The 22,831-nt window shown below is 48.4% G+C and overlaps 1 protein-coding gene across 1 annotated transcript; it reads right to left on the bottom strand.

The window, feature by feature from the left end:
• Positions 1 to 628: 628 nt before the first annotated feature.
• On the bottom strand, positions 629 to 19,386 carry LOC135407623 (tetraspanin-36-like). The gene is made up of 7 exons (XM_064642825.1): positions 19,251 to 19,386; positions 5,654 to 5,845; positions 5,000 to 5,074; positions 4,606 to 4,701; positions 3,857 to 4,009; positions 2,851 to 2,934; positions 629 to 2,053 (listed from the first exon to the last, which is right to left on the bottom strand). Exons 1-7 carry the CDS (start codon positions 19,308 to 19,310, stop codon positions 1,967 to 1,969), a joined length of 747 nt encoding a protein of 248 aa, XP_064498895.1. The 5' UTR covers positions 19,311 to 19,386; the 3' UTR covers positions 629 to 1,966.
• Between the last annotated feature and the right edge of the window lie 3,445 nt (positions 19,387 to 22,831).

Genomic DNA, 22,831 nt, shown 5'->3' on the forward strand with positions numbered 1-22,831 from the left:
AACAGGGAAGGGAGGCGGGAGGTCTGAGGGGAGCGGGAAGGAAGGCAGGATCGCTGAGGGGAGCAGGAGGGGAAGGCGGGATCGCTGAGGGGAGCAGGGAAGGGAAGGCAGGATCGCTGAGGGGAACAGGGAAGGGAAGGCGGGATCGCTGAGGGGAGCGGGAAGGGAAGGCGGGATCGCTGAGGGGAGCAGGGAAGGGAAGGCAGGATCGCTGAGGGGAGCAGGAGGGGAAGGCCGGATCGCTGAGGGGAGCGGGAAGGGAAGGCAGGATCGCTGAGGGGAGCGGGAAGGGAAGGCGGGATCGCTGAGGGGAGCGGGAAGGGAAGGCAGGATCGCTGAGGGGAGCAGGGAAGGGAAGGCGGGATCGCTGAGGGGAGCGGGATCGCTGGAGGGGAGCAGGGAGCAGGGAAGGGAGCGGGATCGCTGAGGGGAGCGGGAAGGCAGGATCGCTGAGGGGAGCAGGGAAGGGAAGGCGGGATCGCTGAGGGGAGCAGGGAAGGGAAGGCGGGATCGCTGAGGGGAGCAGGGAAGGGAGGCGGCGTGGCTGAGGCAGCCGTGAGGGGCGCCCGCTCCTGTTGCACCCCAGAGACCTTCTCCCCCCGCCAGGAACCAACAAAAAGCCGCCACGTTTTCTACTTGATTACACAAATTCAGTTTATTTCGGCATTCAACAGAAGAGAGAGCCCTCAATAACAGTTAAGTCAGTTTTCAACATATACATGGTCTGTTTCCCATAGAACAACGTCACCCGTTGCTTTTTTTCTTTCTCGGGGTAGGGATGGAGATAACAGCTTAGACTTACCCCGAACTAATTTTTTCTAATTAGCTACAAATATAAAGGTTTATTGGTAAGGACAGGCTGCTTATCTCTCCAAGGGGAAAAAAAAAAAAGGCAAAAATTGTGTTGCTTTTCCACAATTCCCTGATACAGAACAGATGGTAATTCCCGCCCTCCCCAAATCCTGAAGATCTGATAAACAGATTAACACAGAAACAAGTTAAAGAACTAAAGCAAGGACCATGTTAAATCCACGCAGTGACCGCATCCAGCGGAGTTAAGGAAAAAGGAAAATGTGCGAATGCAGAGCTACAGCAGGTTATTGAAACTGCTCTGTAAAATAATGCATCATTTAAACATTTTCTAGTGGAGAAAGGTGGTCAGAGCTTCCATGGGACAGTGAAAGCAGCACTAACCCCTCCAGTGGTCCCATCTACACAACCACGTGGAGACAACATGTCCTGTAACTCCCATCTTCCGTGCTGGATTCATCCCCTAACTCTGGCAACTCCCACATTAAATGGACTGACACAGTCTGTCTTTGTGTAGGCAAACCATAACAGCATCAGTAAAAGGAGGTAAAAATTTTTTTTAATGTCAATAATTAAGAAATAGATAAAAAATAAGGCAAACAGAGATGTTCTGAGCCCAGAAGCTCAAAACACACATCCCCTCCTAACCTGGGGTTGTTCACATTTGACAGCTGCTTCAAAAAACAACCCAAATGTCTGTTCTAGACTTCAAACACAGGGTTGGTTGTCTTGCACTGACAGCCTCTGCAGGAAACAGCATTACAACAAATGACCATAAGAAAGAGGGGAAAAGAAAAACAAACTGCACAACTGTACAGATATAGAGAAAACACAAATCCCCATGTCTATGAAGCATATTTAAGCCTGGCGTTCTAAAGTTTCTTTTGCTGTTTAAACCTCGCCAGGGGAGTGATCTGAGGTTTGTGCAGATAACTGAAACCCCTCCTGCAGTCTCCACCAGTCTAGTGATTAAAATGTAAAGTTTCTGCTGCACGTTTCTGTTTTCAGGGCAGAGGGAAGAAGGGCAGAAGTACGTTTCTTTCTGGAGTCTGTAACACCATCTGGTGCTATCTGAAGTCACAAATCCAAGCTGTGGTATGGTCACGAGTCTATTTTGTCATCAGGAAGCAAAAGAAAAATTGATCTTTGCCGTTTATTAAGCAAACACCCCTGAGTAAAGAGGCTGGTATCCACTTTCTTCTTTCTTGCAAGTCAGCACACAGACACTCAGCATGCCAAAGAACTGGAAAGAGAGAGTGCCCAAGAGATTTAGTGCTGTGTTTGTTGTTTCAGTCACCAGACTCAACACCTGTATATTAGAGGACTCCATTGTACTGAAAAACCACTTAGAAATACATCTACAGAAAGCGGCATTTTTGCATATCAATTTCCAGTAACAGTTCCAGCTCAACATTTTCCTCCCTGGTTTCCCCCATTAATTTATACATCCACATTAATTCCTAGTTATCTTTCAGTGAAAGCCTGGGGTTATTCTGGACTTAAAAAGTGAGTTCTGCAAAGTATTTAAGCATGCATTTGGACAAGGGCACGGAGTGACAGCACAAAGAGGAATGGCTTCTCACTGCCAGAGGGCAGGGTTAGATGGGATATTGGGAAGGAATTCCTGGCTATGAGGGTGGTGAGGCCCTGGCACAGTTGTGTTGTGCTGCCCTGTCCCTGGAAGTGTTGAAGGCCAGGTTGGATGGGGCTTGGAGCAACCTGGGCTAGTGGAAGGTGTCCCTGACCATGGCAGGGGCTGGAACTGGAAGATCTTTAAGATCTTCCGACCCAAAGCATTCTATGATACTACGATGAAATGGATTCTCCATTGACTTGCCATCCCAAATCCCCTACTATCTTTTTGGATCCCTCCCCTCATTGTTAGGCAGATGGAATGGAGACAATTGGAAACACAAGTGAGGAACAGAGTCTTACTTCAGAGCCAGAAAAAAGGCTGATGGGACATGGCAGAAGAAAAAGCCCCAAGATCAAAGGGCAGGCAGTACTGTTTTCCATGAGGGAGGAGACAGAAACATTTACCTTCACAATGGCGAACCCCAGGATCACGAGCATGGCATAGCTGATAACGCTCTGCAGCCCAGACTCCAGCTCCTCTGCACAGCCCTGCCAGGAAAGAGAGAGGTGAAAACCTATTAAATGATGTTAATTCAGCTGGACTTTTTTTTCTTTTCCTCCCCAACCCCTTAAAGGAAGCAAGGCCTGCCTAATCAACCACTGCAGACCCGAGGGACTCTGTTCTTGTCTTCCAGACCTGATGGCCTGAGGAGAAGCACTGACAAATTGCAATCCACTGACATTTGCTGCTTCCCAATCTCCTCTAGCTCAGGTCACTTAAGGAAGTGCCCAAAACGCAAAGACAGGAAGAGCAGGAATGGTATCTATAAAACTCAACCTAGGGGCTTTTCTCCAGACTGAAAAACCTGCTGTGGAGTTCATGGAATCACAGAATGGTTTGGGTTGGAAGGGACCTTAAAGATCATCCTGTTCTAACCCCCTGCCATGGGCAGGGACACCTTCCACTATTCCAGGTTGCTCCAAGCCCCATCCAACCTGGCCTTGGACACTCCCAGGGATGGGGCAGCCACAGCTTCTCTGGACAAACCTGTGCCAGTGTTTCACCACCCTCATTGTAAAAAACTTCATCCTTATATCTAACCTAAATTGATCCTCTTTTAGTTTAAAACGATCACCCCTTGTCCTATCACAACAGGCCCTGCTAAAATGTTTGATCTCATCTTTACAGGTATTCTCTAGGCATGGGAAGAGGCTCCAAGGTCTCCCTGGAGCCTTCTCTTCTCCAGGCTGAACACCCCCTGCTCTCCCAGCCTGCCTCCACCACGGAAGTGCTCCAGCCCTTGGAGCATCTTCATCCTCCAGATTCAGCACGGTCAATCCTACACGAGTCTCCTCCCCTGGCCCAGACAGCTGTGGGCATATCCCTAAAGCGTGATGTGCTTTCCTCCGTGGCTCCTGCTGGCTGAGAGTGATCATGGCCCAGCAGTGACCCCGAGCCCCTCATCCTCACCCGAGTGTTGAGCTCCTGTGGCTGATCCAGATGCCCTGTGCAGTTCTTCACATCCTGCTGGCAGCAGCTCAGAGGGACACTGTTGTTCCCAGTGGAATTAAACCACTGTGTGGTCGTCCAGTCACTGTAGTTCTTCACCCCACAGCAGTGAAGCTGCCAAATACAGGGCAGTTACAGGGATGTATGAATATATGTATTACATTTATTCATATTGATTATATATATATATATATATATATATATATGAAGGTTCATGTTGAGTTAAGCCTCTCTTAGGCATAGTGGACCAGAGGTGCCCTTCGTATGCAGCAGATTTACAAGCAGCAGTGCTTCAGGAAAACAACCACAAATACAATAAATCAACCTCCTTTCATACATCATTACATCCTTCATGGTTTACTCTTTGTGAAAGCTCCAATATGAAAGCGACAAGTTGCAGGACAGAGTCTTCCGTCACCCTTCTGTTTTGTGGGGCAGTGTTCTCAGCAGCAGTTACTCATTTGTACTGCTTATTTGGTCTGATCCAAATGCCACTCTGTCAACGCAATCATTCACCACGTGAACTTCACACCAGGAGCCTGAAAACATCACCTCTGCAAAGTGGGGAGCACCCTCAGCTGCCTTGGAGAACCAGATGCTAAACACAGAGCCGAGTTCCAGGATACCTCCTTTTCCAGCCTAAATTCCTTCTTTAGGACCCAACTGTTCTTTTCCAAATAACTCCCAGGACAATTTAAATACTTTCTTACCTGTTCCTGCAAGTAATCCACAACTTTAGACTCTGGGTTTTTCCCATCATACTGCTCAAAGACTGAGCGCATCGTGCCTTGCACGTCAGTTTTTACCTATTTAAAGAAAGAAAAAAATATGCAGATGGTTTTAACATGAGCCATAAGAGTTTTATCTGGCAGAAAATGCAAAAGATCTTTGTCCCAACAAAAACAAATACCAAGCTATGTGGATAAAATTCAGGTAACACTGAACTAGAATCATATTTTGTCTCCCCTGCTGGTTCCACTTGCTACGCAGGTTGCAGGATAGGAGATGAAGTACCAGAAAACTGGATATATTAAAAATGATCCAACAATGCAAGATCTTTTCTTTACTTTTAGGTTGAGAGAGAGATGCTAATTCTTTGCTTACCTTTTCCCTGTAAACAAATCCCAGGACAAAAGCGGATACCTCTGCAATAAAGATAACCAGGATAATGGCCAAGAACTGCAAATACAAGAGAGAGACTGTAAGGAAGAATTCCACAGCATTTGAATTCAACTGCACATTACACTTCACATTAATTTATAGCAGTAAGTTATTGTTATCTGTTGTGGCCTCTACAACCAAAGTAGTTTACAGAAAATAATTTAGAACAGAAGAAGCTGTTGCTGCCCTATCCCTGGAAGTGTCCAGGGCCAGGTTGGACAGGGCTTGGAGCAACCCGGTCTAGTGGAAGGTGTCCCTGCCCATGGCAGGAGTGGTGGAACAGCATATTTAAGGTCCCTTCCAACTCAAACCTTCTCAAAACTCAGTGCTTTCCAGACTCCTCTTCATCAGAGGCAGAGCCATGAGACTGTCCACGGCAGGGGGCATTGGTGTCACTAATAATTCAGGCTGTGCCTCACTCACCATCAGCCAGTGTGTCACAGCAGTACACAACTCACGCAAACGAGCAGTGCTTCAGTGGTGTACGTCCCAATAACGTTTCACTTGCTGTTTCGTGCGTCCCAAGGTTTAGCCTAGCACCTCCCACACCGTGCAGCAGCATGAAGAAGAAGATGCTCAAGAACGTGCAACACTCACCAGCCCCAGACCAACTCGAGACTCCCGGAACGTGGCGCAGCAGCCGATGAGCCCAATGACAAACATCACCACAGCCACGCAGATGATGATCACGGCGGGCAGCACGGCGTACTTGTCCTGCAGGAAGTTGTCATAGCTCTTGTAGGTGTTAATGACGTACGCCCCAACATAGCTCAGACCCGCTGCTGCCGCCTGAAACGCAAGGGAAGAAAGTTATTAGCTGTTTTTCTGTTAGGCATCTGCCTAGGAAAGTAAACACACGTCGTTCTGTAATAGTGCAATTAATATTCCAACTCTAGAAGTAGTGACTGCAGCGTGCAGAGAAGAAGGAAAAAAAATGCTGTGTCTGAAACTACTAACCGAACTAGCTACCCATTCAAACTTGAACACAGAGAAGACAAAATTCACTGGATTGCTGCTCTACTTAATAAGGCACCTCTTTAGCCGAGCTGAAATGCTGGAGTCTATCAACATGTATCAGACAGTGTTTCTGCAGAAGGCCAAGCTCAAACTGCCTACCCAAGTGCGGCAAAGGTCCCTCACTCAGCACCCTTTTGGGCGAATGAATCCAGGCAGAGCTCTCTTGTAACTTTATTACTCCATTTTTATACAGAATGAGGGTCCGAGCTATCAAGCCAGGCCAGGTGTTACTTATCTGCACACATTCCACACAGACACTCCCGTGGCTGCCTTCAGCCACAACGAACAATCATGCTTCAAGCAGCTTTCCAGCTTGACCTTGCGATTCTTTTCACACATACACTAATCTTGGCTCTGGCTCACTCAGGACCACAATATTTTTGCTTTAATATTTTCTTCTTCTTCTTCTTCTATCATCCAGGTGGCTGGTGTTGCCTTGGTTAGCTGCTACTACACTCAAGGTCACCCACCCTATGCTGCATTTGCAGGAATCAACTTACAGGATCACAGAATCATTTTGGTTGGAAAAGCCTTCCAAGACCATCGAGTCCAACCTGTGCCCGATCCCCACCCTGTCACCTAGCCCCACTGAGTGCCACGTCCAGGCGTCCCTTGGACGCCTTCAGGGGAATGTGTTGTGGATTTTGGGCTTTTTTTTTTCCCCCCTGAGAAAAATTCATCCTTCTCACTCTGTCAACAGCATTAACCACTAAGGCAAACCACTGGTCTCAGCAAAACATGGTCCCTCCTTTTCCTGCAGGAAACAGATTTCTGCAGCTTCTAAATTAATCTCTCCCTCAGAAGGATGTTTTGCTGATTGAGGCCAATGCACACCAGTGACACCCTGGAGACTGAAGACTTTTATCCACAGTAGAGGCCTGGAAATAACACTGAAAGACTCAGCCATGCCCTGCCAAACCTCGTCAATGGCATAAAAAAAACCTCTCAAGAGTTAGGAAAGCTCATCTACCCTCTATAATCCTGCAGCACAAGTAAAATGAAGCACCATCCATATTCACATTCTGGAAACTTGAGGGAAACCAGTCTGTTTTCAACAGGCCACAGCACGATTTCATCATCTAGCTCTGGAACAGTTCATTACTTCCCCAGCACTGTACCTTTTAATTAAATCAAACACTCCTCATGCTGGAGCTAGGACTAATTCCCTTACCTTGTTTAGCTCTTTCCCCTCCAGCCTAGTCTCTTGCCTGCCCTTCAGTTAATGCCAAGTGCAGGAACATCCTTTGTTTCAGACAGCTCCCATCCCACACTGTCGCATTCCTGTGCGATGCCTGTACCTCAGAATTACTGGGATCATATGCACCAAGTGGTGAAAACAGGATCAAACTAACCCTTAGAGACATTTAGTACATGCCATGCAAGATCCTGCTGTGCTGGGGCTCATGCAGCAGGTCATCTACAAAGAGTATCAGGGAAAGGAATAGGATCACCAGTTCTCAGGGGGTTTTTGTTTTTCTTCTCCACATGCACTGGGTTTTCAAGTGGTGCTAAGGATTAAAAGCAGTTCCTAAAATTTCCTCTCATTTCCCTGTCTGCAGGTGTAGAACAACCCAGGCTTCTTCCTCCCACCCCTTTTCAGGGATGCAGGGAAAGGGTGAGACCACTTTACCTCAAAAGGCACCGCTGCCTTCTCGCTTCACCAGAGGAGCGAGTTGTCCAGGAGGAGCAGCCTCAGCTTCTCCTCCTCCAACACTGTGTTCCTGAACTCAAAAGTGGCAGCAGCACTAAAGTTGGGGGTGGGGACACAGCACCTCCATCCTGCTTGGCCTTAAATTGCACAAAAAGAGCAAAGTATATCCTGTATTTCTGGCCTGAAAGGCTGGATGCACATCCACCTATTCTCTGTTCTGAATTAGCACCGTCTGGGCAAGGACAGCCACAGAGAAGGAAGCAAAGTTGCTTCTCTGGGCAACCTGTGCCAGGGCTTCACCAGCCTCACAGACAACAATTCTTTCCCAATATCCCATCTAACCCTGCCCTCTGCCAGTGGGAAGTCATTCCCTGTGTCCTGTCCCTCCATCCCTTGCCCCAAGTCCCTCTCCAGCTCTCCTGGAGCCCCTTTAGGCACTGGAAGGGGCTCTCAGGTTTCCCTGGATCCTTCTCTTCTCCAGGCTGAACACCCCCAGCTGTCCCAGCCTGGCTCCAGAGCAGAGGGGCTCCAGCCCTGGGAGCATCTCCGTGGCCTCCTCTGGACTCTCTCCAGCAGCTTCACATCCTGGACCCCAGAGCTCCTCCACCATGATCACAGACACAACATGGTGATGCTTCCAGCCACTGTGCTTGTACCCCAAAATCACAGGAGAGGCAGCAAAGACTGAACAGCTACGGTACAAAATGGCATAAACAATGTCTTTGGCAAGTAAATCAGTCATCTGCATTTGGGAGCAATGTCATGTCAAAAGGTGCACAACTAAACTGCCTTGTGACTTAGTGAATGTGTAAACATTAGAGTGTTCATCTTCAGAGAATGGACAGCCCTGTTCTTCTGCAAACCTCTGGTCCCGGCCTCCACAAGTAGTTTTGTACTTATAAAGACAGTTTCCTCCATAATTTAATCTTCCTACAGGGTGTCTGACAGAAGATAATCCCCCAATATTTCCATTATCCATCTGCAATCGATTTAGACAACAGACACATTCTTCATCTCTCACTCATACTCCCCATTTTCTGCCCATTTCCAGGGTGCTCAACACGCAGTGCAAAGGAAGCAGCACAGGAAATACTAAACAGACCAACTGCGGGGAACTAAGAAAAACCGTGTTGCAAGTGAAGGGCTACCACAAATTAAAAAAAAAAAAAATAGATTGTGAAGCCAATTCACAGAAGTCCCCTAAAGCCAGGACTAGCAAAGCTCCATGACAGCAATCAGACATCATGGGGTCCCAGCGTTGAGTTCAAGGACATCAAAATAAAACACTTTCACAGCAGGTTTTTATTGCAGTACTCAGGACTGCCTGGTTTCTGTCCAGAGACAAAACACAGCCAGCAAGAGGTCTATTTTGCTTTCCAAACTTCTGCTTCCAAGCAGAAAAAGGAAATGGGCTCAGGTAAAACCAGAAGACTTTGAGTAAAGATCTGACTTACAGCAAGCTGCCATTTTGCCCCACAAACTGAGGTGTAGCCACGACTTCACCTATGGTTTTTAATTCAAAGTGAAGAACTCCGAAGAGCAGGGTCACTCAGGAGTGGAAGGTATCGCCAATAATGATCTGTTCCCTAACTTATTTTTGCAGATGAGTCCCACAGACAAACTTTGAAAGCAAAGATGAAAAATACATCGGAACGTTAAGTCAGAACTCTCTCCTCAAGCCTTCCCAGTACTTAAGGCAGGTTAAAAATCTGGTGGAGGGTTTTTTCACCTCAACATCACAAAACCTTCAGCCCAATCCTAGAACTAAGAGGAAGCTTCTTTAGAAGAGAAGTACAACAAGAAATGTCCATTGTGCTGCTGAACATAGACCTTGACTGAAAATTGTTAAGCATCTGCCCAGGAAAGTACACCAGAATAAACAGGTTTCTGTTGGATCTCAAGGAAAAAAAAAACCCAAAACAATCTCACAAACACAAAGGCCAGTTTGAGCAGCTACTTTTGAGGAGGAAGAGATCAAATACCTCCTCCTTCATGATTAGTCAAACACATTTTCAAACAAAATTATGTCCAAGGTTGCCATGATTACTCCAAGAAATTCACACTAGAAATTGTTATTGCTCTTCACAATTGTTGTTACTGTCCTGCTTGGAGGCTGTGTTTCGGAGGAGTTCAGTGCAGAGCAGGATCACACAGTGCAGGGCTGAGGCTCAGCCCAGGGCAGCCAAGGAGTGACGCAGGGCGGGTGTGGGAGAACCAGTTCCCCTGGTCCACCAACGGCCAGCAGGACACCCAGACCTGACCCCTTCCTCCCCAGACCGCCCCAGCTGACTCATCAGGGAGCCCGGAAATGCTGCTGGTGCTTGGTTACAACGCTGGCGACTCCCCTGAGACAAGATGAAGAGAGGGGGCGAGTGGAAATTTTGCAAGAAAGCCCCTTTCCACAGCTGAGCAGCAAAGCTGCGGCCGCCCCTGCTGCCTCACCCACCACAGCTCCCCCCCTTCAGCGACCTAATGCCAGAATTTCTGATACTCCATGCCCTTGACAGAAAGCAGAGAAACTATTTCGGTGTGAAAAACGGACTCCTTGGGGCTGAGTGAAAAGAAAGTAAAGCTGTAATGACCACATTTTCCCAGGCTGGCGTTTCGGCAGGACTTGGGCTGGCCACTCTGACTTCGCACACCTTTTCCATACTCAACCCAGCCAGCACACACAGGTATATATACAACAACCACCTAATGCACAAACAGCCCCGAGAATATTCAATCTCCCCCACAAAACAGAATGGGACAGGATGGTTATGAGAAGTCTGGGCTGTCTCACTGACACAGGACAGCCACTGGAAAACAGTAGATTTTATATATTTTTAAAGTACAGCAAGACTTTTACTTTGTGTTCCACTGTTTTTGCATGCTGATGACCATAAGCACCTGCCTTTCTACAGACTTATGGCCATGCAAATACTTCGCAACACCTTATCACTGTCAGAGCCATAGAAGGGCCCCCTTAAAATTCCCTCTGAAATAGAAAAGATATTTATATATATTTAGATATAAAATTTGCATCTCTCAGTCAGGCAGAACAGATACTTTTCCACTTTCCCTTATTTGTTTTAATAAGCCAAACATATGTGATGGTTGAGAACAGAGGTTTGTGTTTGTTTGCAGCTATCAACACAGGTCTCTTCGTCCCCTGCCAAACCCAGATAAAATAAAGCAAAGGGGCCAAACTACTAACCATGAAACTAAAATGCAGTGTCTGTTGGTTGGAGGTTTTGTGGGGTTTTTTTAAAGGTTTCTCCCACCATCTTCCTATTTCAGAGTGTTGATTCTACAACTTGGTCTGCTACTCTGGACCGGCATAAGACTTCCTTTTTAAAAGACTGGTCAGTTAAAAATGCAGAGTAACAAAGCTGTAAGGGTAAAAGGAGAAGCTTAAGAACGGCGTAAATTCCAAATTCACCCTGTGTGTCCAGCAAGATGCAGCCTCTGCACAGTAAAAAACTGAGGCCATGAGACTCTCCCCCAGACATCAAACGGGACTTTCCCAGGGCCAGCACTAGTGTCAGCCCCAGCACAAGACTCGGGCTGGTTTGACTTTGTCACATGTCATTAACTTTTTACAGGCAGAACCAGACAAGATAAATACTACTATTTATCCTGAAACAGTAATACCAGTTGCCTTCTGCCGCAGACTACTACACATACATACTGGGAGAGCTTACAAATATCCACAAAAACCCTTTCCAAACCACTCCCTTCTAATTCTTCACTCCACAGTCAGCTCATGGAGCTGTTTGAGGTAATTTTAAGGCTTGAAAACTGCTTTTTTCAGCAGTGTCTTTGCATAGCAGTGATTTGAGTACGGGCACCTCATCCAATGCAACAACTGATGCTGATGTTTTGCGTTCCCATCCAACACCTACGATGCTATCACCTTTTCAGCAGTTTTTATGTGCCACAGGACAGAATGGGATATCATCTCCAATTATTAGTTTGCCAAGTGTTTCCCTCTACTGTGCTGCTCCCATGCCTACCATATCAAGAACTGAATACCAGCAACACTGGTCCCAGTTACAGCTCCCCATCCCCTCCTTATTGCAGAAGACACTCCGTATCTCTGGGTTTGGGGTTTTCTTTCTGTGTACAGAAAGCGTTTTTTATTTACCTTGACAGGTAAATCCTCTGCTCGAAAGGGTTTGTACATTTCCTCCATAAATAATGTATTTTATTACCCAACAGCCAGGTTGCATGACAAGGGGGATTGCTTTCTGGCTCCCTTGCTGCTTTGTTGTGCTACAAGATTTATTCTCCCCATTCACCACCAGATTTTCAAGTCCTCCCTGGCTGCTGCACTACTCCATTCCCACGGAGGCAACAGGTTTTCTACAGACTGACTTCAGGGGAACACAAAGGTACTGGGCACTCCTGAGAAAACCTTGCTCACTTCAGCCACTTCACAGCTCCTGTTTGAAACTCCTCTTAGCCCATACAGACCATGCAGCTCCCCAGGCCTGGAGGTCTCCCTTGGCCCGAAACAAAGCTGTTTTCTCCCCAGCAATTAGGTCAACCCCAGCTCAGCACTGCCCATTCCACTGGCACAGATTCCTCTCCCTTCTCCCGTTCCGGATTTAACGCCCGGCCAGCTGGAATGCACCTCCTGGCCTCAGCTACCATTTCCTACCCTGCTTATGGTATTCATTTCTCCGAATGATCAATCAGCTATTGCCATACTTGTGTTCTCTGGCCTCACCCAGGACAGCGTCTGACCCTCCCTCCACCTGCACAAGGCAGGCTCTGCAGTGTGTCCATCAGACACTGCCCAGGAGGGGATGACCCACCCCTGCTGCAGCTCCTGGTCATACACCCCTCACGGACACTGCTTGACAGGCAGGACATGCACCAGTGCAGGGCAAGCTCACAGAAGAGCTGGAGTGGCAGAGACCACTGGTGATCAACTGGTCCAAGCCCCTGCTCCAGCAGGGCCATCCAGAGCTGGCTGCTGAGGACCAGGTCCAGATGGCTTCTGGCTATCTCCAAGGATGGAGACTCCACCACCTTTCAGGGCAGCCTGGGTCCCCTGCTCAGGTCACCCTCACAATGGAAAAGGGTTTGCTGATGTCCAGAGGGGTCCTCCCACACTCCAGTTTGTGCCCACTGCCTCTGGTCCTGTCACTGGGCATCAGAGAGAAGAGCTGAAACAGCATCATCTGGGCAAGGACAGCCGTGGAGGAAAGCTTCTCCGGGCAACCTGTGCCAGGGCCTCCCCACCCTCACAGACAGCAATTCCTTACCAATAGCCCATGTAACTCTGTCCTCTGGCAGTGGGAAGCCATTCCCCCTTGTCCTGTCACTCTAGCCCTTATCCCAAGTCCCTCTCCAGCTCTCCTGGAGCCCCTTTAGGCACTGGAAGGGGCTCTCAGGTCTCCCTGGATCCTTCTCTTCTACGGGTGAACCCCCCCAGCTCTTCCAGCCTGGCTCCAGAGCAGAGGGACTCCAGCCCTGGGAACACCTCCATGGCCTCCTCTGGACCTGCTCCAGCAGCTCCACGTTCTTGAGATGTTGGACCCCGGGGCTGGAGGCAGGATGGGGTCTCACAGTAGTACACACACTTGCTGTGTTCCCTCAGACCCCCCAGTTGTGAAAACACTGATTCACAAAACAATGAAAAATACTGCACTTGGCAAGTTGGCTTTGGATTGGAGCAAAGAGCACCAAAGCTACAAGCCCCTCCCAAGCCACCCTCAATCTCCAGCAGCACCAAGAGCCCCGGGAGAGACCTCCCACTGATCCTGCACCAGTCCTTACCCATCAGTTAAAACCTTCAAACCACGGTCTCCTCACATGACATACAGAGGTGGGACATAACCAAGGCAACTGTTCTGAGACACAAAGCCACGGGAGACTCTTCAAAGCATGTTATACCTAAATATTCATCATATGGGACATGTTTCAGCCTTTCTTCAAAACTCACCCCGGGGCTGCTCCGTGGGTTTGGTGGGAAGTGCTTGCTTTTCCCTTCTCTTCCTCAAATGAAAACAATGAGCAGCAGTCAAAATGTCCTGACAACCTGTATCTCCCTTTTCAGGAGAAAAAAACCTCCAAACTTAACCCAACGTTTACTTGCAGTTTTTTATATGCTGCAAACTCACACACTCAAGAGTGGACTTTGGGTTTAATGAGCTTGTTTGCAAGTTATATTAAATAAATGTTCTCCTTAAGAGTTGTCCTAGCACATCTTCCTCTGTTCCCCAAGCCTAATTTCAGGGTTATTTTCCCATCCCAAAAAGCCAGCATGTACCCTACAAAGCATAAAGGGTGGGATGTCCTCATGGAGACACTGCACACCACTACAAAGCAGGGAATCCTGCCCAAAATCCTCCAACTTCTAATGCTTAAATCCCTGCCTTGGGGTCAGGATACTGCTGCTGATCACTATCATGGAGCATCACACACCTCTGAGGACAATAAGACCACAACAAGGAGAAAGCAGCACCACCCTTTTTACCTGTATTCTCCCAAAACACAGTGGGCACAAGCTTGCTGTAACTCCAGTGGAGCATGGATGGATTTATCAGCCAGTGCCAGGCTGGTTTGGATTTGAGTAGCCTGTTTGGACACAGAACACCCTCTAGGTCAATATTTAACCCCAGAACCACCCTAGTTTCTCAACCAGCTGTTCCAGGCTCAGACACCAGATGACTAAACCAAAGGTGCACCTAAGTCACAGTGGAGCTAATCCTGAAGCCCGGGGAAACATCTAGGAGCTGGTGACAGGGAAGATGCCTCTAATCCACCCTGAAATAGTGCCTGTCATCCAGCTAGGAGGGAAGGGATGAGGACAGCAGGGCCATGTGGCTGCTGTGTGCCTCCTCCTGCAAGGACAAGTGCAGGCTGGGATTCTCCTGATGCAAAGGGACCCTGCCAGCTCCACAGTAAAGCTTGACAGTGCTTTCAGGGAAAAGGAAGGAAGTACTCCGTTCATATCATCTGCAGCAGAGCTGCCTTCTGTTCCCCCTCAACAAAGCGTCCTCCAGCAGGTCATTCCACAGCCTCAGGGACCACCGGGGACAGTCTCACTGAGCTTATTCCTCAGAATCCACATCCCCATCCCGACATTTGCCCCGTCCTGACCACACAGCACCAGCTCCTCGTTTTCATTTTCTCCGTGGGGCCCCTATGCGCACAGCAAAGCAGATTTTCCTGGAAGTCAGTGTACTTCCACTTCCTGATTTTGGGCAGAATAGTCTAAAACAAGGAGGAACTTTACCCTTTCAAGGCACACTCAAGAGGATGACCCCAAAGTGCCTAGACCCTGTAAGAAAGCTCTGACATCAGCCCTGTCCTGTGACCACTCTGGATCATGTGGCTGTTCTTTCACCACAGTTCAGCAACGAGGTAGAAATCAGAATGGTTTGTGTTGGAAGGGACCTTAAAGATCACCCTGTTCTAACCATCAATGCTTTCCCCCTCCTACCCAATACTCCTTGAGCTGGGTCAAAACATCCCCCTCAGCCCTGGGGGACTCAGAAGCTCCACCAGAGGAGCAGAAATAAGGAATCTAAAGGGGAAACTTGGTCCTGAGCCCTTTCAGAAGCCAATGAACAAACCAGTTTCACTCGCTGGATGTACTAAAAGGAAACAACCTCATCGCAGTTCTTGGTTAAGCAGCTTTTTCCACCACGGACGCTGCTCCCACAGCTCTCCCACCTCTCTACCAGTATCACAGGGAGTGTTAAAACCCAGCAGAGCTGCCTGTCCCCCACTGTCAGGTACAGAAGGCAGCTCCAGGCAGGATTAAGGATTTGCCTAAGAACAGATGGAAGAAAGGTGAGAAACAGGTCACAGACACCCAAGACCTCTAATGACTCCCTGGAGAACACCCCCACCTCTAACAATGAAGGTGGAGATTATTGGTGCAATAATCTCCAACACAACCTCTGCTTTTCACTACATTTTTCATCTCATTGAGGGATTAAACTTTCCCTTCCCCCTTTTTTTTTTTTTTTTTATTTTTTTTCCTCTCTCTGATTGGGGCTTCAGAGCAAGCATTTCCAAACCACCCATCAATGGCACGAAGTGATTTCAAACCATTTTTGTTATGGGTAAGCTTATCCCCCTCCCCATTACTAAAAATTACTTAAAAGTGATACCACAGCAATATTGCAATTGCTTGAGCAACCTGGTCTAGTGGAAGATGTTCCTACACATGGCAGGGGGGCGGAACTCGATGAGTTTAAGGTCCTTTCCAACCCAAACCATTCCGTGATTCTGTGACGCTACGGAGTCAAATCCCAGCCCAGAAATTGTAGTTCAGATCTCTTGGTGGCAAGGAGGCAAAACCCAGCTGCATCTTCTGAAGAGTCAATAAAGCTCCTGAAGGCCTGTAATCAGCTCAAATGCAACCTAAGGATGTGTGGGTGTGGAGGGAGCTCGAGATGAGCTGGGGAAACAAGAGTCTGGCTTCATTGCTCACAGGTGGAGAGAGCACACCCTGTACAGGATCCAGCTCCTGGGCTGCTTCTCCCTGGGGAGTCCTGTTGCTGTCAACAGACCAAATTCTGCTCTCTCCCCGGTCCTGCTAAACCCACCCAGGTAATAACTTATCTTTACCTTCCTCCCTGCTGCTGGGCAAGTGAAGCAGGACTGGGAATGTGCCCACCCTTGGTTAAAAGTGAATGGGAAACCCGGGCAAACAGGATTTTCACTGCAGGAACAGCTCATGTAGCCTTCTGGTGATGAATCATGGAATATCCTGAGTTGGAAGGGACCCAGAAGGATCATGGAAGTCCACATCCCAGTGCCCAGGACCTCCAGTGGATGCCAAACCCTCTGTGAAGGCAGAGAGGTCTGTTCAGTGACAATGAAGCTGAAGGTGAGCAGGGGCAGGTGCTGGGTTCAGCAGCACAGCTTTAGGGCTGAAGGAGGAGGGTTGAAGGAAAGCACCCTGGGATGGCGTTCAGTTCACATGATACAGAAATTTTGGACCATGAAACTTTCCATCTGGTTTCCAGATTCCCAGCTTGTTTTCTTGGACCAGCAAGCGAACGTCAGCATTTCACCTCTCTCCTTCAAAGAGCATCAACCCATCCCACCCAGCCAAATCCCCTCAAAAGACATTGCCAAGAACACCTGAGTCTCCTCTGGACCCTTCCTCTCCCTCTTTTAGCTAAACCAGCGTTGCCACTCTTCACCTAGGGGAGATAAACACACACCAAAACAACCATGCACTCGGGCCAAATTAGTAGGTGCTAAAAAGCGAAACTGGAGGTCGACAGAACTCCCACAGCTTGAAGCACCACAGTGGCAACTGTGTAGTTAACAAACCTTTCAGTCAATGCCTTGTTTGGGGGTTAGGCACATTTAAAGCCTCTCCACCAACGGAATGACCTGCAAATAGGATGCTGAGCCTCCTGTAAGAGAGAAGCTGATTTTTTCACCTCATTTAGGGAGCTTCTATTTGTCATTCTGGAAGATCTGACTTTCCTCACTCCTGCACAACAATAAAAATCAGAAAGCCAAAAGAGGATTTTTTGCCTTTTTAGGATATTCCTAAGTAATAACTTTTGCCAAAGAACAAGAGCTGCACCAGCTGCTGAATACGCAGGTGGTGAATTATTTTCCATAATCACTTCCAAGCCGGGCAAGATCTGCAGCATACAATGCCTGGACATGAATTACTCCTTAGAGAAGGGCTCCAAGTTCTTTGCAAATCTTGTGTTTTGATAATCATCTGGCGCCTTGTACTTACAGAACTCCAACTGCTAGAAATGTTCTGAAGGAGAATGAAAGAATCAGTCCTTCCCTCTCCACCCTCCTAAAACCTGAATTCCAGGTTCTGCTGTTCTGCTGCTGGAATGTGATTACCACATATAATGGTGGCAGCAGCATCTAAATGCCACAAGCTCTGGGGCTGCCTTGCTCTTCCTTGGATTAAAAAACAACCCAAAGGGCTGGTCTGGGTCACCCCAAGCTCAGATGCTACAGACATGCAGAAGGATAATTGTGATGGTCCAGGGATCCACATGACCTAATAGCTTCAATCATGATTTGAGAGTTCCCCTATAGCAGAAAAAAAAGTACCAGGGGCTTTCCTAGGAGGACATAAGGCTGTTGTTTCATTTTTAAGAAGGCAAACAACAATGCTAACCTGAGTTTCACCTGAGTTGAAGCTCAGGGGCTTTCCACATACAACGAGTGGGATGCTCCAATGTTTCTCCGCGGCTATTAGAAAAACAAAAACCCACACCACAAAACAAATATATGTGGTGAGATCACGTTCCCTGACGTGCAGCAGTAAACACAGCCTGCTATGCTTGTTCGTGTCAGTGGTACAAAAGTTACCTGGAGCACACAGAGCATTAAATGGTGCAGAGCTCCATAAAGGAGGCACAGGACCAAGGGACAAGCTCCTCATGACAGCCAGCACCAAGTCCCATATTTACAACACAGGGCACACCACACCCCATGAGACCTCACGCAGGGTTTCATTCAAGTAGTATTTCCTCTTTTGCCCTTTTTTCCCCCCTTCTTTTCCATGTAGCTTCTCTGTCTGGGAATACTCCGGTTCTTCTCTTTTTTTTTTTTTTTTCTTTAGAAAAAGCCCTCTGCCTTCCCCGTTTCACCCAGAGCCAGGGGGTGCTGCCATGCTGAGCAACTCCCGATCCCTCGCTCCCAGGCTACCACTGGAAGCATCCTTGGCAAAACACCGTTCGGAAAACAATCCGGCGGTACACAGCGGATGCGAACCCCCAAACCACGGCACTGACACGCACACGAGGTTCAACAGGGGTCCCCGCAACAGCAGCACTCAAGTCCCCGGCTGACGGCGGCGGTGGTGCGGGGACTTTCCCAAACTTCCCCACAGAGGGGAAAAGCACAAGGCTCATAACCAGAAAAAAACCCCTATTTTTCTGCACAGCCACCCACCCCAAGCCCCGCTGTCGCTGTCACGAGGTGGCCGCGCCCGGTGCCGAGACCCCCCTAAACCAGCGGGGATTAGGCTACAAAAGTACACAACTGCACCCTCGGTTTTTTAGCCCTGACTGTAAGTAATCATCGAGGAAGTGATTCGGAAAGCTGTAACTGCGCCAGGAACACAGTCGGAACAAAGTTCTCAGCCATTTTCCTGCCCCAAAACGCTCCTCGCTCCAAACGTGGAGCGCAGCCCCTGCATAAATCCCACTGCCCCACACGGTTCCACTTGCTCCCGATCACAAAACGAGCTTGAAGATTGCTTTAATTAAAAACACCAGCAGAAAAAACTACTACAATAAAAACATCTCACAAATAAAAGAAAAAAGAGAAAAAACCCTCCGACACTACTTTTTTTTTTTTTTTTTTTTTTTTTTTAGAAACTTCAACCTCTAAATTTTCCTGTTCTTTAAAAATATGTAAGCGGAGTTTCCTACGGAGAAGTACGAGTCACCTGCACACAGGTAAGCTAAACGCCCGGCTTACTCTGGAAACCCCGGGAACACGGACACGTCCCGCAGCGCCGTCTCCCTCTGGCAGAGCCGCCCCATCGCACCCCCCGCCCGGGACACCCCCGCATCACCCCCGCGGTACCCAGAAGGCGAGGCTGAGCAGCAGCAGCACGGTCTTGGAGGTGATGACTCCGCAGTCCATGTCGGGAGCAGGTCTGGGGCTGTGAGCGGCACCGGCCGTGGGTCCCCCGCGGGGCCGCCCCCAGCCCGTCCCACCGCCCGCCCCAGCCCTGCCCACCCACGGGACGCGTTTCCCCGTGGCCAACAGGGCACATTTCCAAGCAGGGGGTGGGGAGTGCCGGGAACAAATGTCAAAGCAAATTATTGTTGACTTTGGAGTGTTGTTGTCTTGTTTTGTTTGTTTGTTTGTTTAAACTTCTGCGACTTTTCAGCGTGGTTAAACTGAGCTTCGTGAAGCAGCGTGAAGGCTTCCATCAGATCTGCCCTCCAAGATAGCTAACCCACAGCGGAGTGTCTCCCTTCATCCAGCCCTTCCCAGCCTGTCTGGTTTGGCTCTGTTTGAAGCCCATCCTTTCAATCACATGCTCCAGGAACAGAGGGATAAGTGGATAAGTGGTGGGCTTGGCAGTGCTGGGTTAACGACTGGACTCATGCCCTGGGCTGATCTCACAACGTGGGCAGTAGGGGAGGGCAGATTCTGCCCCTCTGCCCCCTCAGGGGAGACCCCCCTGCAGAGCTGCCTCCAGCCCTGGGTAACAACAGCACAGGGACGTGGAGCTGCTGGAGAGAGTCCAGAGGAGGCCACAGAGATGCTCCAAGGGCTGGAGCCCCTCTGCTCTGGAGCCAGGCTGGGAGAGCTGGGGGGGTTCACCTGGAGAACAGAAGGATCCAGGGAGACCTGAGAGCCCCTTCCAGTGCCTAAAGGGGCTCCAGGAGAGCTGGAGAGGCACTGGGGACAAGGGATGGAGGGACAGGACAAGGGGGAATGGCTTCCCACTGCCAGAGGGCAGGGTTAGATGGGATATTGGGAAGAAATTGCTGTCTGTGAGGGTGGAGAGGCCCTGGCACAGGTTGCCCAGAGAAGCTGTGGCTGCCCCTGAATCCCTGGAAGTGTCCAAGGCCAGGTTGGATGGGGCTTGGAGTAACCTGGGTTAGTAGAAGGTGACCCTGCCCCTGGCAGGGGGGTGGAACTGCATGAGCTTTAAGGTCTCTTCCAACCCAAACCATTCTAGTATTCTGTCACTGTCCAGCACTGGTCTGGACACTCCACAGCACATCCCAGCCGCTGGAATGTGAGGATGAATAGCCACAGGGAAAAGGATTTTAATTTAGCGACTGCAGAGGTCTGCTAACGTCACTTTTTTTTCCTCATCAGCCAAGCCTTGTGCTTTTACAAACGAGCTGAAGGTGTAGGACTGGCAGCCAGGGGTTTGTTTTGCAGAGAAGACCTTTGTCAGTGTGAACCGAGCTGAACCCACCTCTCTGCTGGCCTGCAGGATGCCGTGATAACAAATTTCCTGTCATTGCCCCTTCCTGGCAAAAATAGCTGAGAGCCAGTTTCTTTCAGGAGGAGACAAATTTTGGAGGGGATGTGCTGAAGCAGCTCTCCAGCAGGAAATCATGGAAATGGAGATTATGGACAGCCTCTGCCAGCAGCCCATGAATTTAAGCTGCAGCTGATTCAAAAGGCACCAGAACAGCCCGTGTAGCTGCTGAAAACACAGAAATCCCCACACAGAAAATGGGGTGAAGTTGATCTCCAAAATTAAATTCCTTTAAGAGTAAAGATTAGCATAAAGTCAGACTTTAAGGACTGGCTGACATCTCCTCCTGTCCGCAAGCCTGTCTTTGCCATCATGATTTCCATTACAGCACTAAATATTAACAGAGTGTATAGTTGTGGAGTATTTCTTAATTTAAAAAAAAACCCCAGCATTTTCACTTTTCCTGGTGAGGTGTTAATGAAGAAAAAAATCTTCTCGAAACCACTTATCTTCCTAGTTTTGTAGGAGTGATTGGTATTTTGGGGAAAATACTTCGAATGAAAATGAAAGGGCAAATTCTGAGGTTCGATTTAAAATGAAAGGTTATTAAAAAAACCAAAACAAAACCAAACAAAAAACCCCCAAAAAACCCCCTTGCCAAACCCCACCTTTCTTTAATACCCAAATAATGTTTCCACTTTTGTCGCTTGTTAGTTCTCTATTTTAATTTAAAATAAAAGAGTGGCAGTTTCACAGTGAGAAGGAAATGGTGCTCTTTATCAAAATGTTACCACCTGTATGCTGCCTGTTGCAGAACAAAGTGTTATTAAAATCAACGATGGCTGATATTTTATTAAAGCTGATCTAGAAAGAAACTTGCCAGAACAAGGATGTGCCCGCAGACAGCCCTAGTTATGATATTCTGCACCATTCTCCACAAAATTAATATCAAGAGATTCCTGTTGAATGCGGGATTTTAAAACACCATTAAGCTGGAAGTTTCACAGTCAGCTTTGCAAAGATGGGAAATGGGAAAAAAAGGAAATTAAAACTATCTAACCCAATAACAAAGGGATAGCCTCAAGGGAGGCTCTGTTTCCAGAGTTGCTGTCTGCCAAAGGATGTCTTGCCCTGGATAAATTGGTTGGGTTTGCTGGGTTTCAGTCTGAAATCGGTTTAGGAAACACGGTGGAAAAACAACCAGTTTCCCACTGATTTTTTTTATTGCATATTTAGCAACATTTCCATTTATCCACCAGACGTCAACGACGTAAACATAAAATTGCCTTCTGCACATATGACCACGTATCTGAAAACATCTCTCTTTAGTGTTCTTCCTGCTGGACTAAACAACTTGTCAGCTCTGGTACTTTCCAGAACTCGTTCTCTCCCATTACCTTTAACTTTTCTAGAAGTGCCTGAAAACATGGAGCGTGTTCCCTGAGGATTGCTAAAGAGGCCACCACAGCTCTCTGGCTTCTCTGGCACCGCGGTGTTGCTGACTCACTGCCAGCTTGTGATCATCTATTTCTGCCATAGGAACCGCTTCCGAGTCTGCTGTTCCCCTTCTCCCGATTATTCCTGCCTGAGCGGGTGACCTTGCTGGTGTCATGGAATCACAGAACCCTGGAATGCTTTGGATTGGAAAGGGCCATAAAGACCATCTCATTCCAACCCCCCTGTCATGGGCAGGGACACCTTCCACTAGACCAGCTTGCTCCAAGCCCGGTCCAACCTGGCCTTGGACACTTCCAAGGATCCAGGGGCAGCCACAGCTTCTCTGGGCAACCTGTGCCAGGGCCTCTCCACCCTCACAGTGAAGAATTCCTTCCTAATATCCCATCTAACCCTGCCCTCTGGCAGTGGGAGGCCATTCCCCCTTGTCCAGTCACTTCCAAGCCCTTGTCCTTTCTGTGCCACATCCGATTTTTCAGCCCTTTCCTCCAAATCCTTAAGATCATTGGTAAACTCCATCCCTATCCCAGTCCTAGCCCTCACTACTGCCACATGCTCTCTGGATATAAATTCCCTATTGTCTCTTCCAGGTTACTGCTAAAGTTTAAACCCACAAGGGGTGGATGCTCCAGCGCAGGTGACACCAAACCATGGGTAGAGGATCCCGGCATGGGGATTGCTCTGGGAATGAAGCTGCTGTGGGGTGTTTTAAAAGCCTTATCATATGATATTTACTGTCTCTTTCCCCACAAGGCCTGTTACC

This window comes from Pseudopipra pipra, chromosome Z, assembly GCF_036250125.1.
Source record: "Pseudopipra pipra isolate bDixPip1 chromosome Z, bDixPip1.hap1, whole genome shotgun sequence".
Classification (NCBI taxonomy): Eukaryota; Metazoa; Chordata; class Aves; order Passeriformes; family Pipridae; genus Pseudopipra; species Pseudopipra pipra.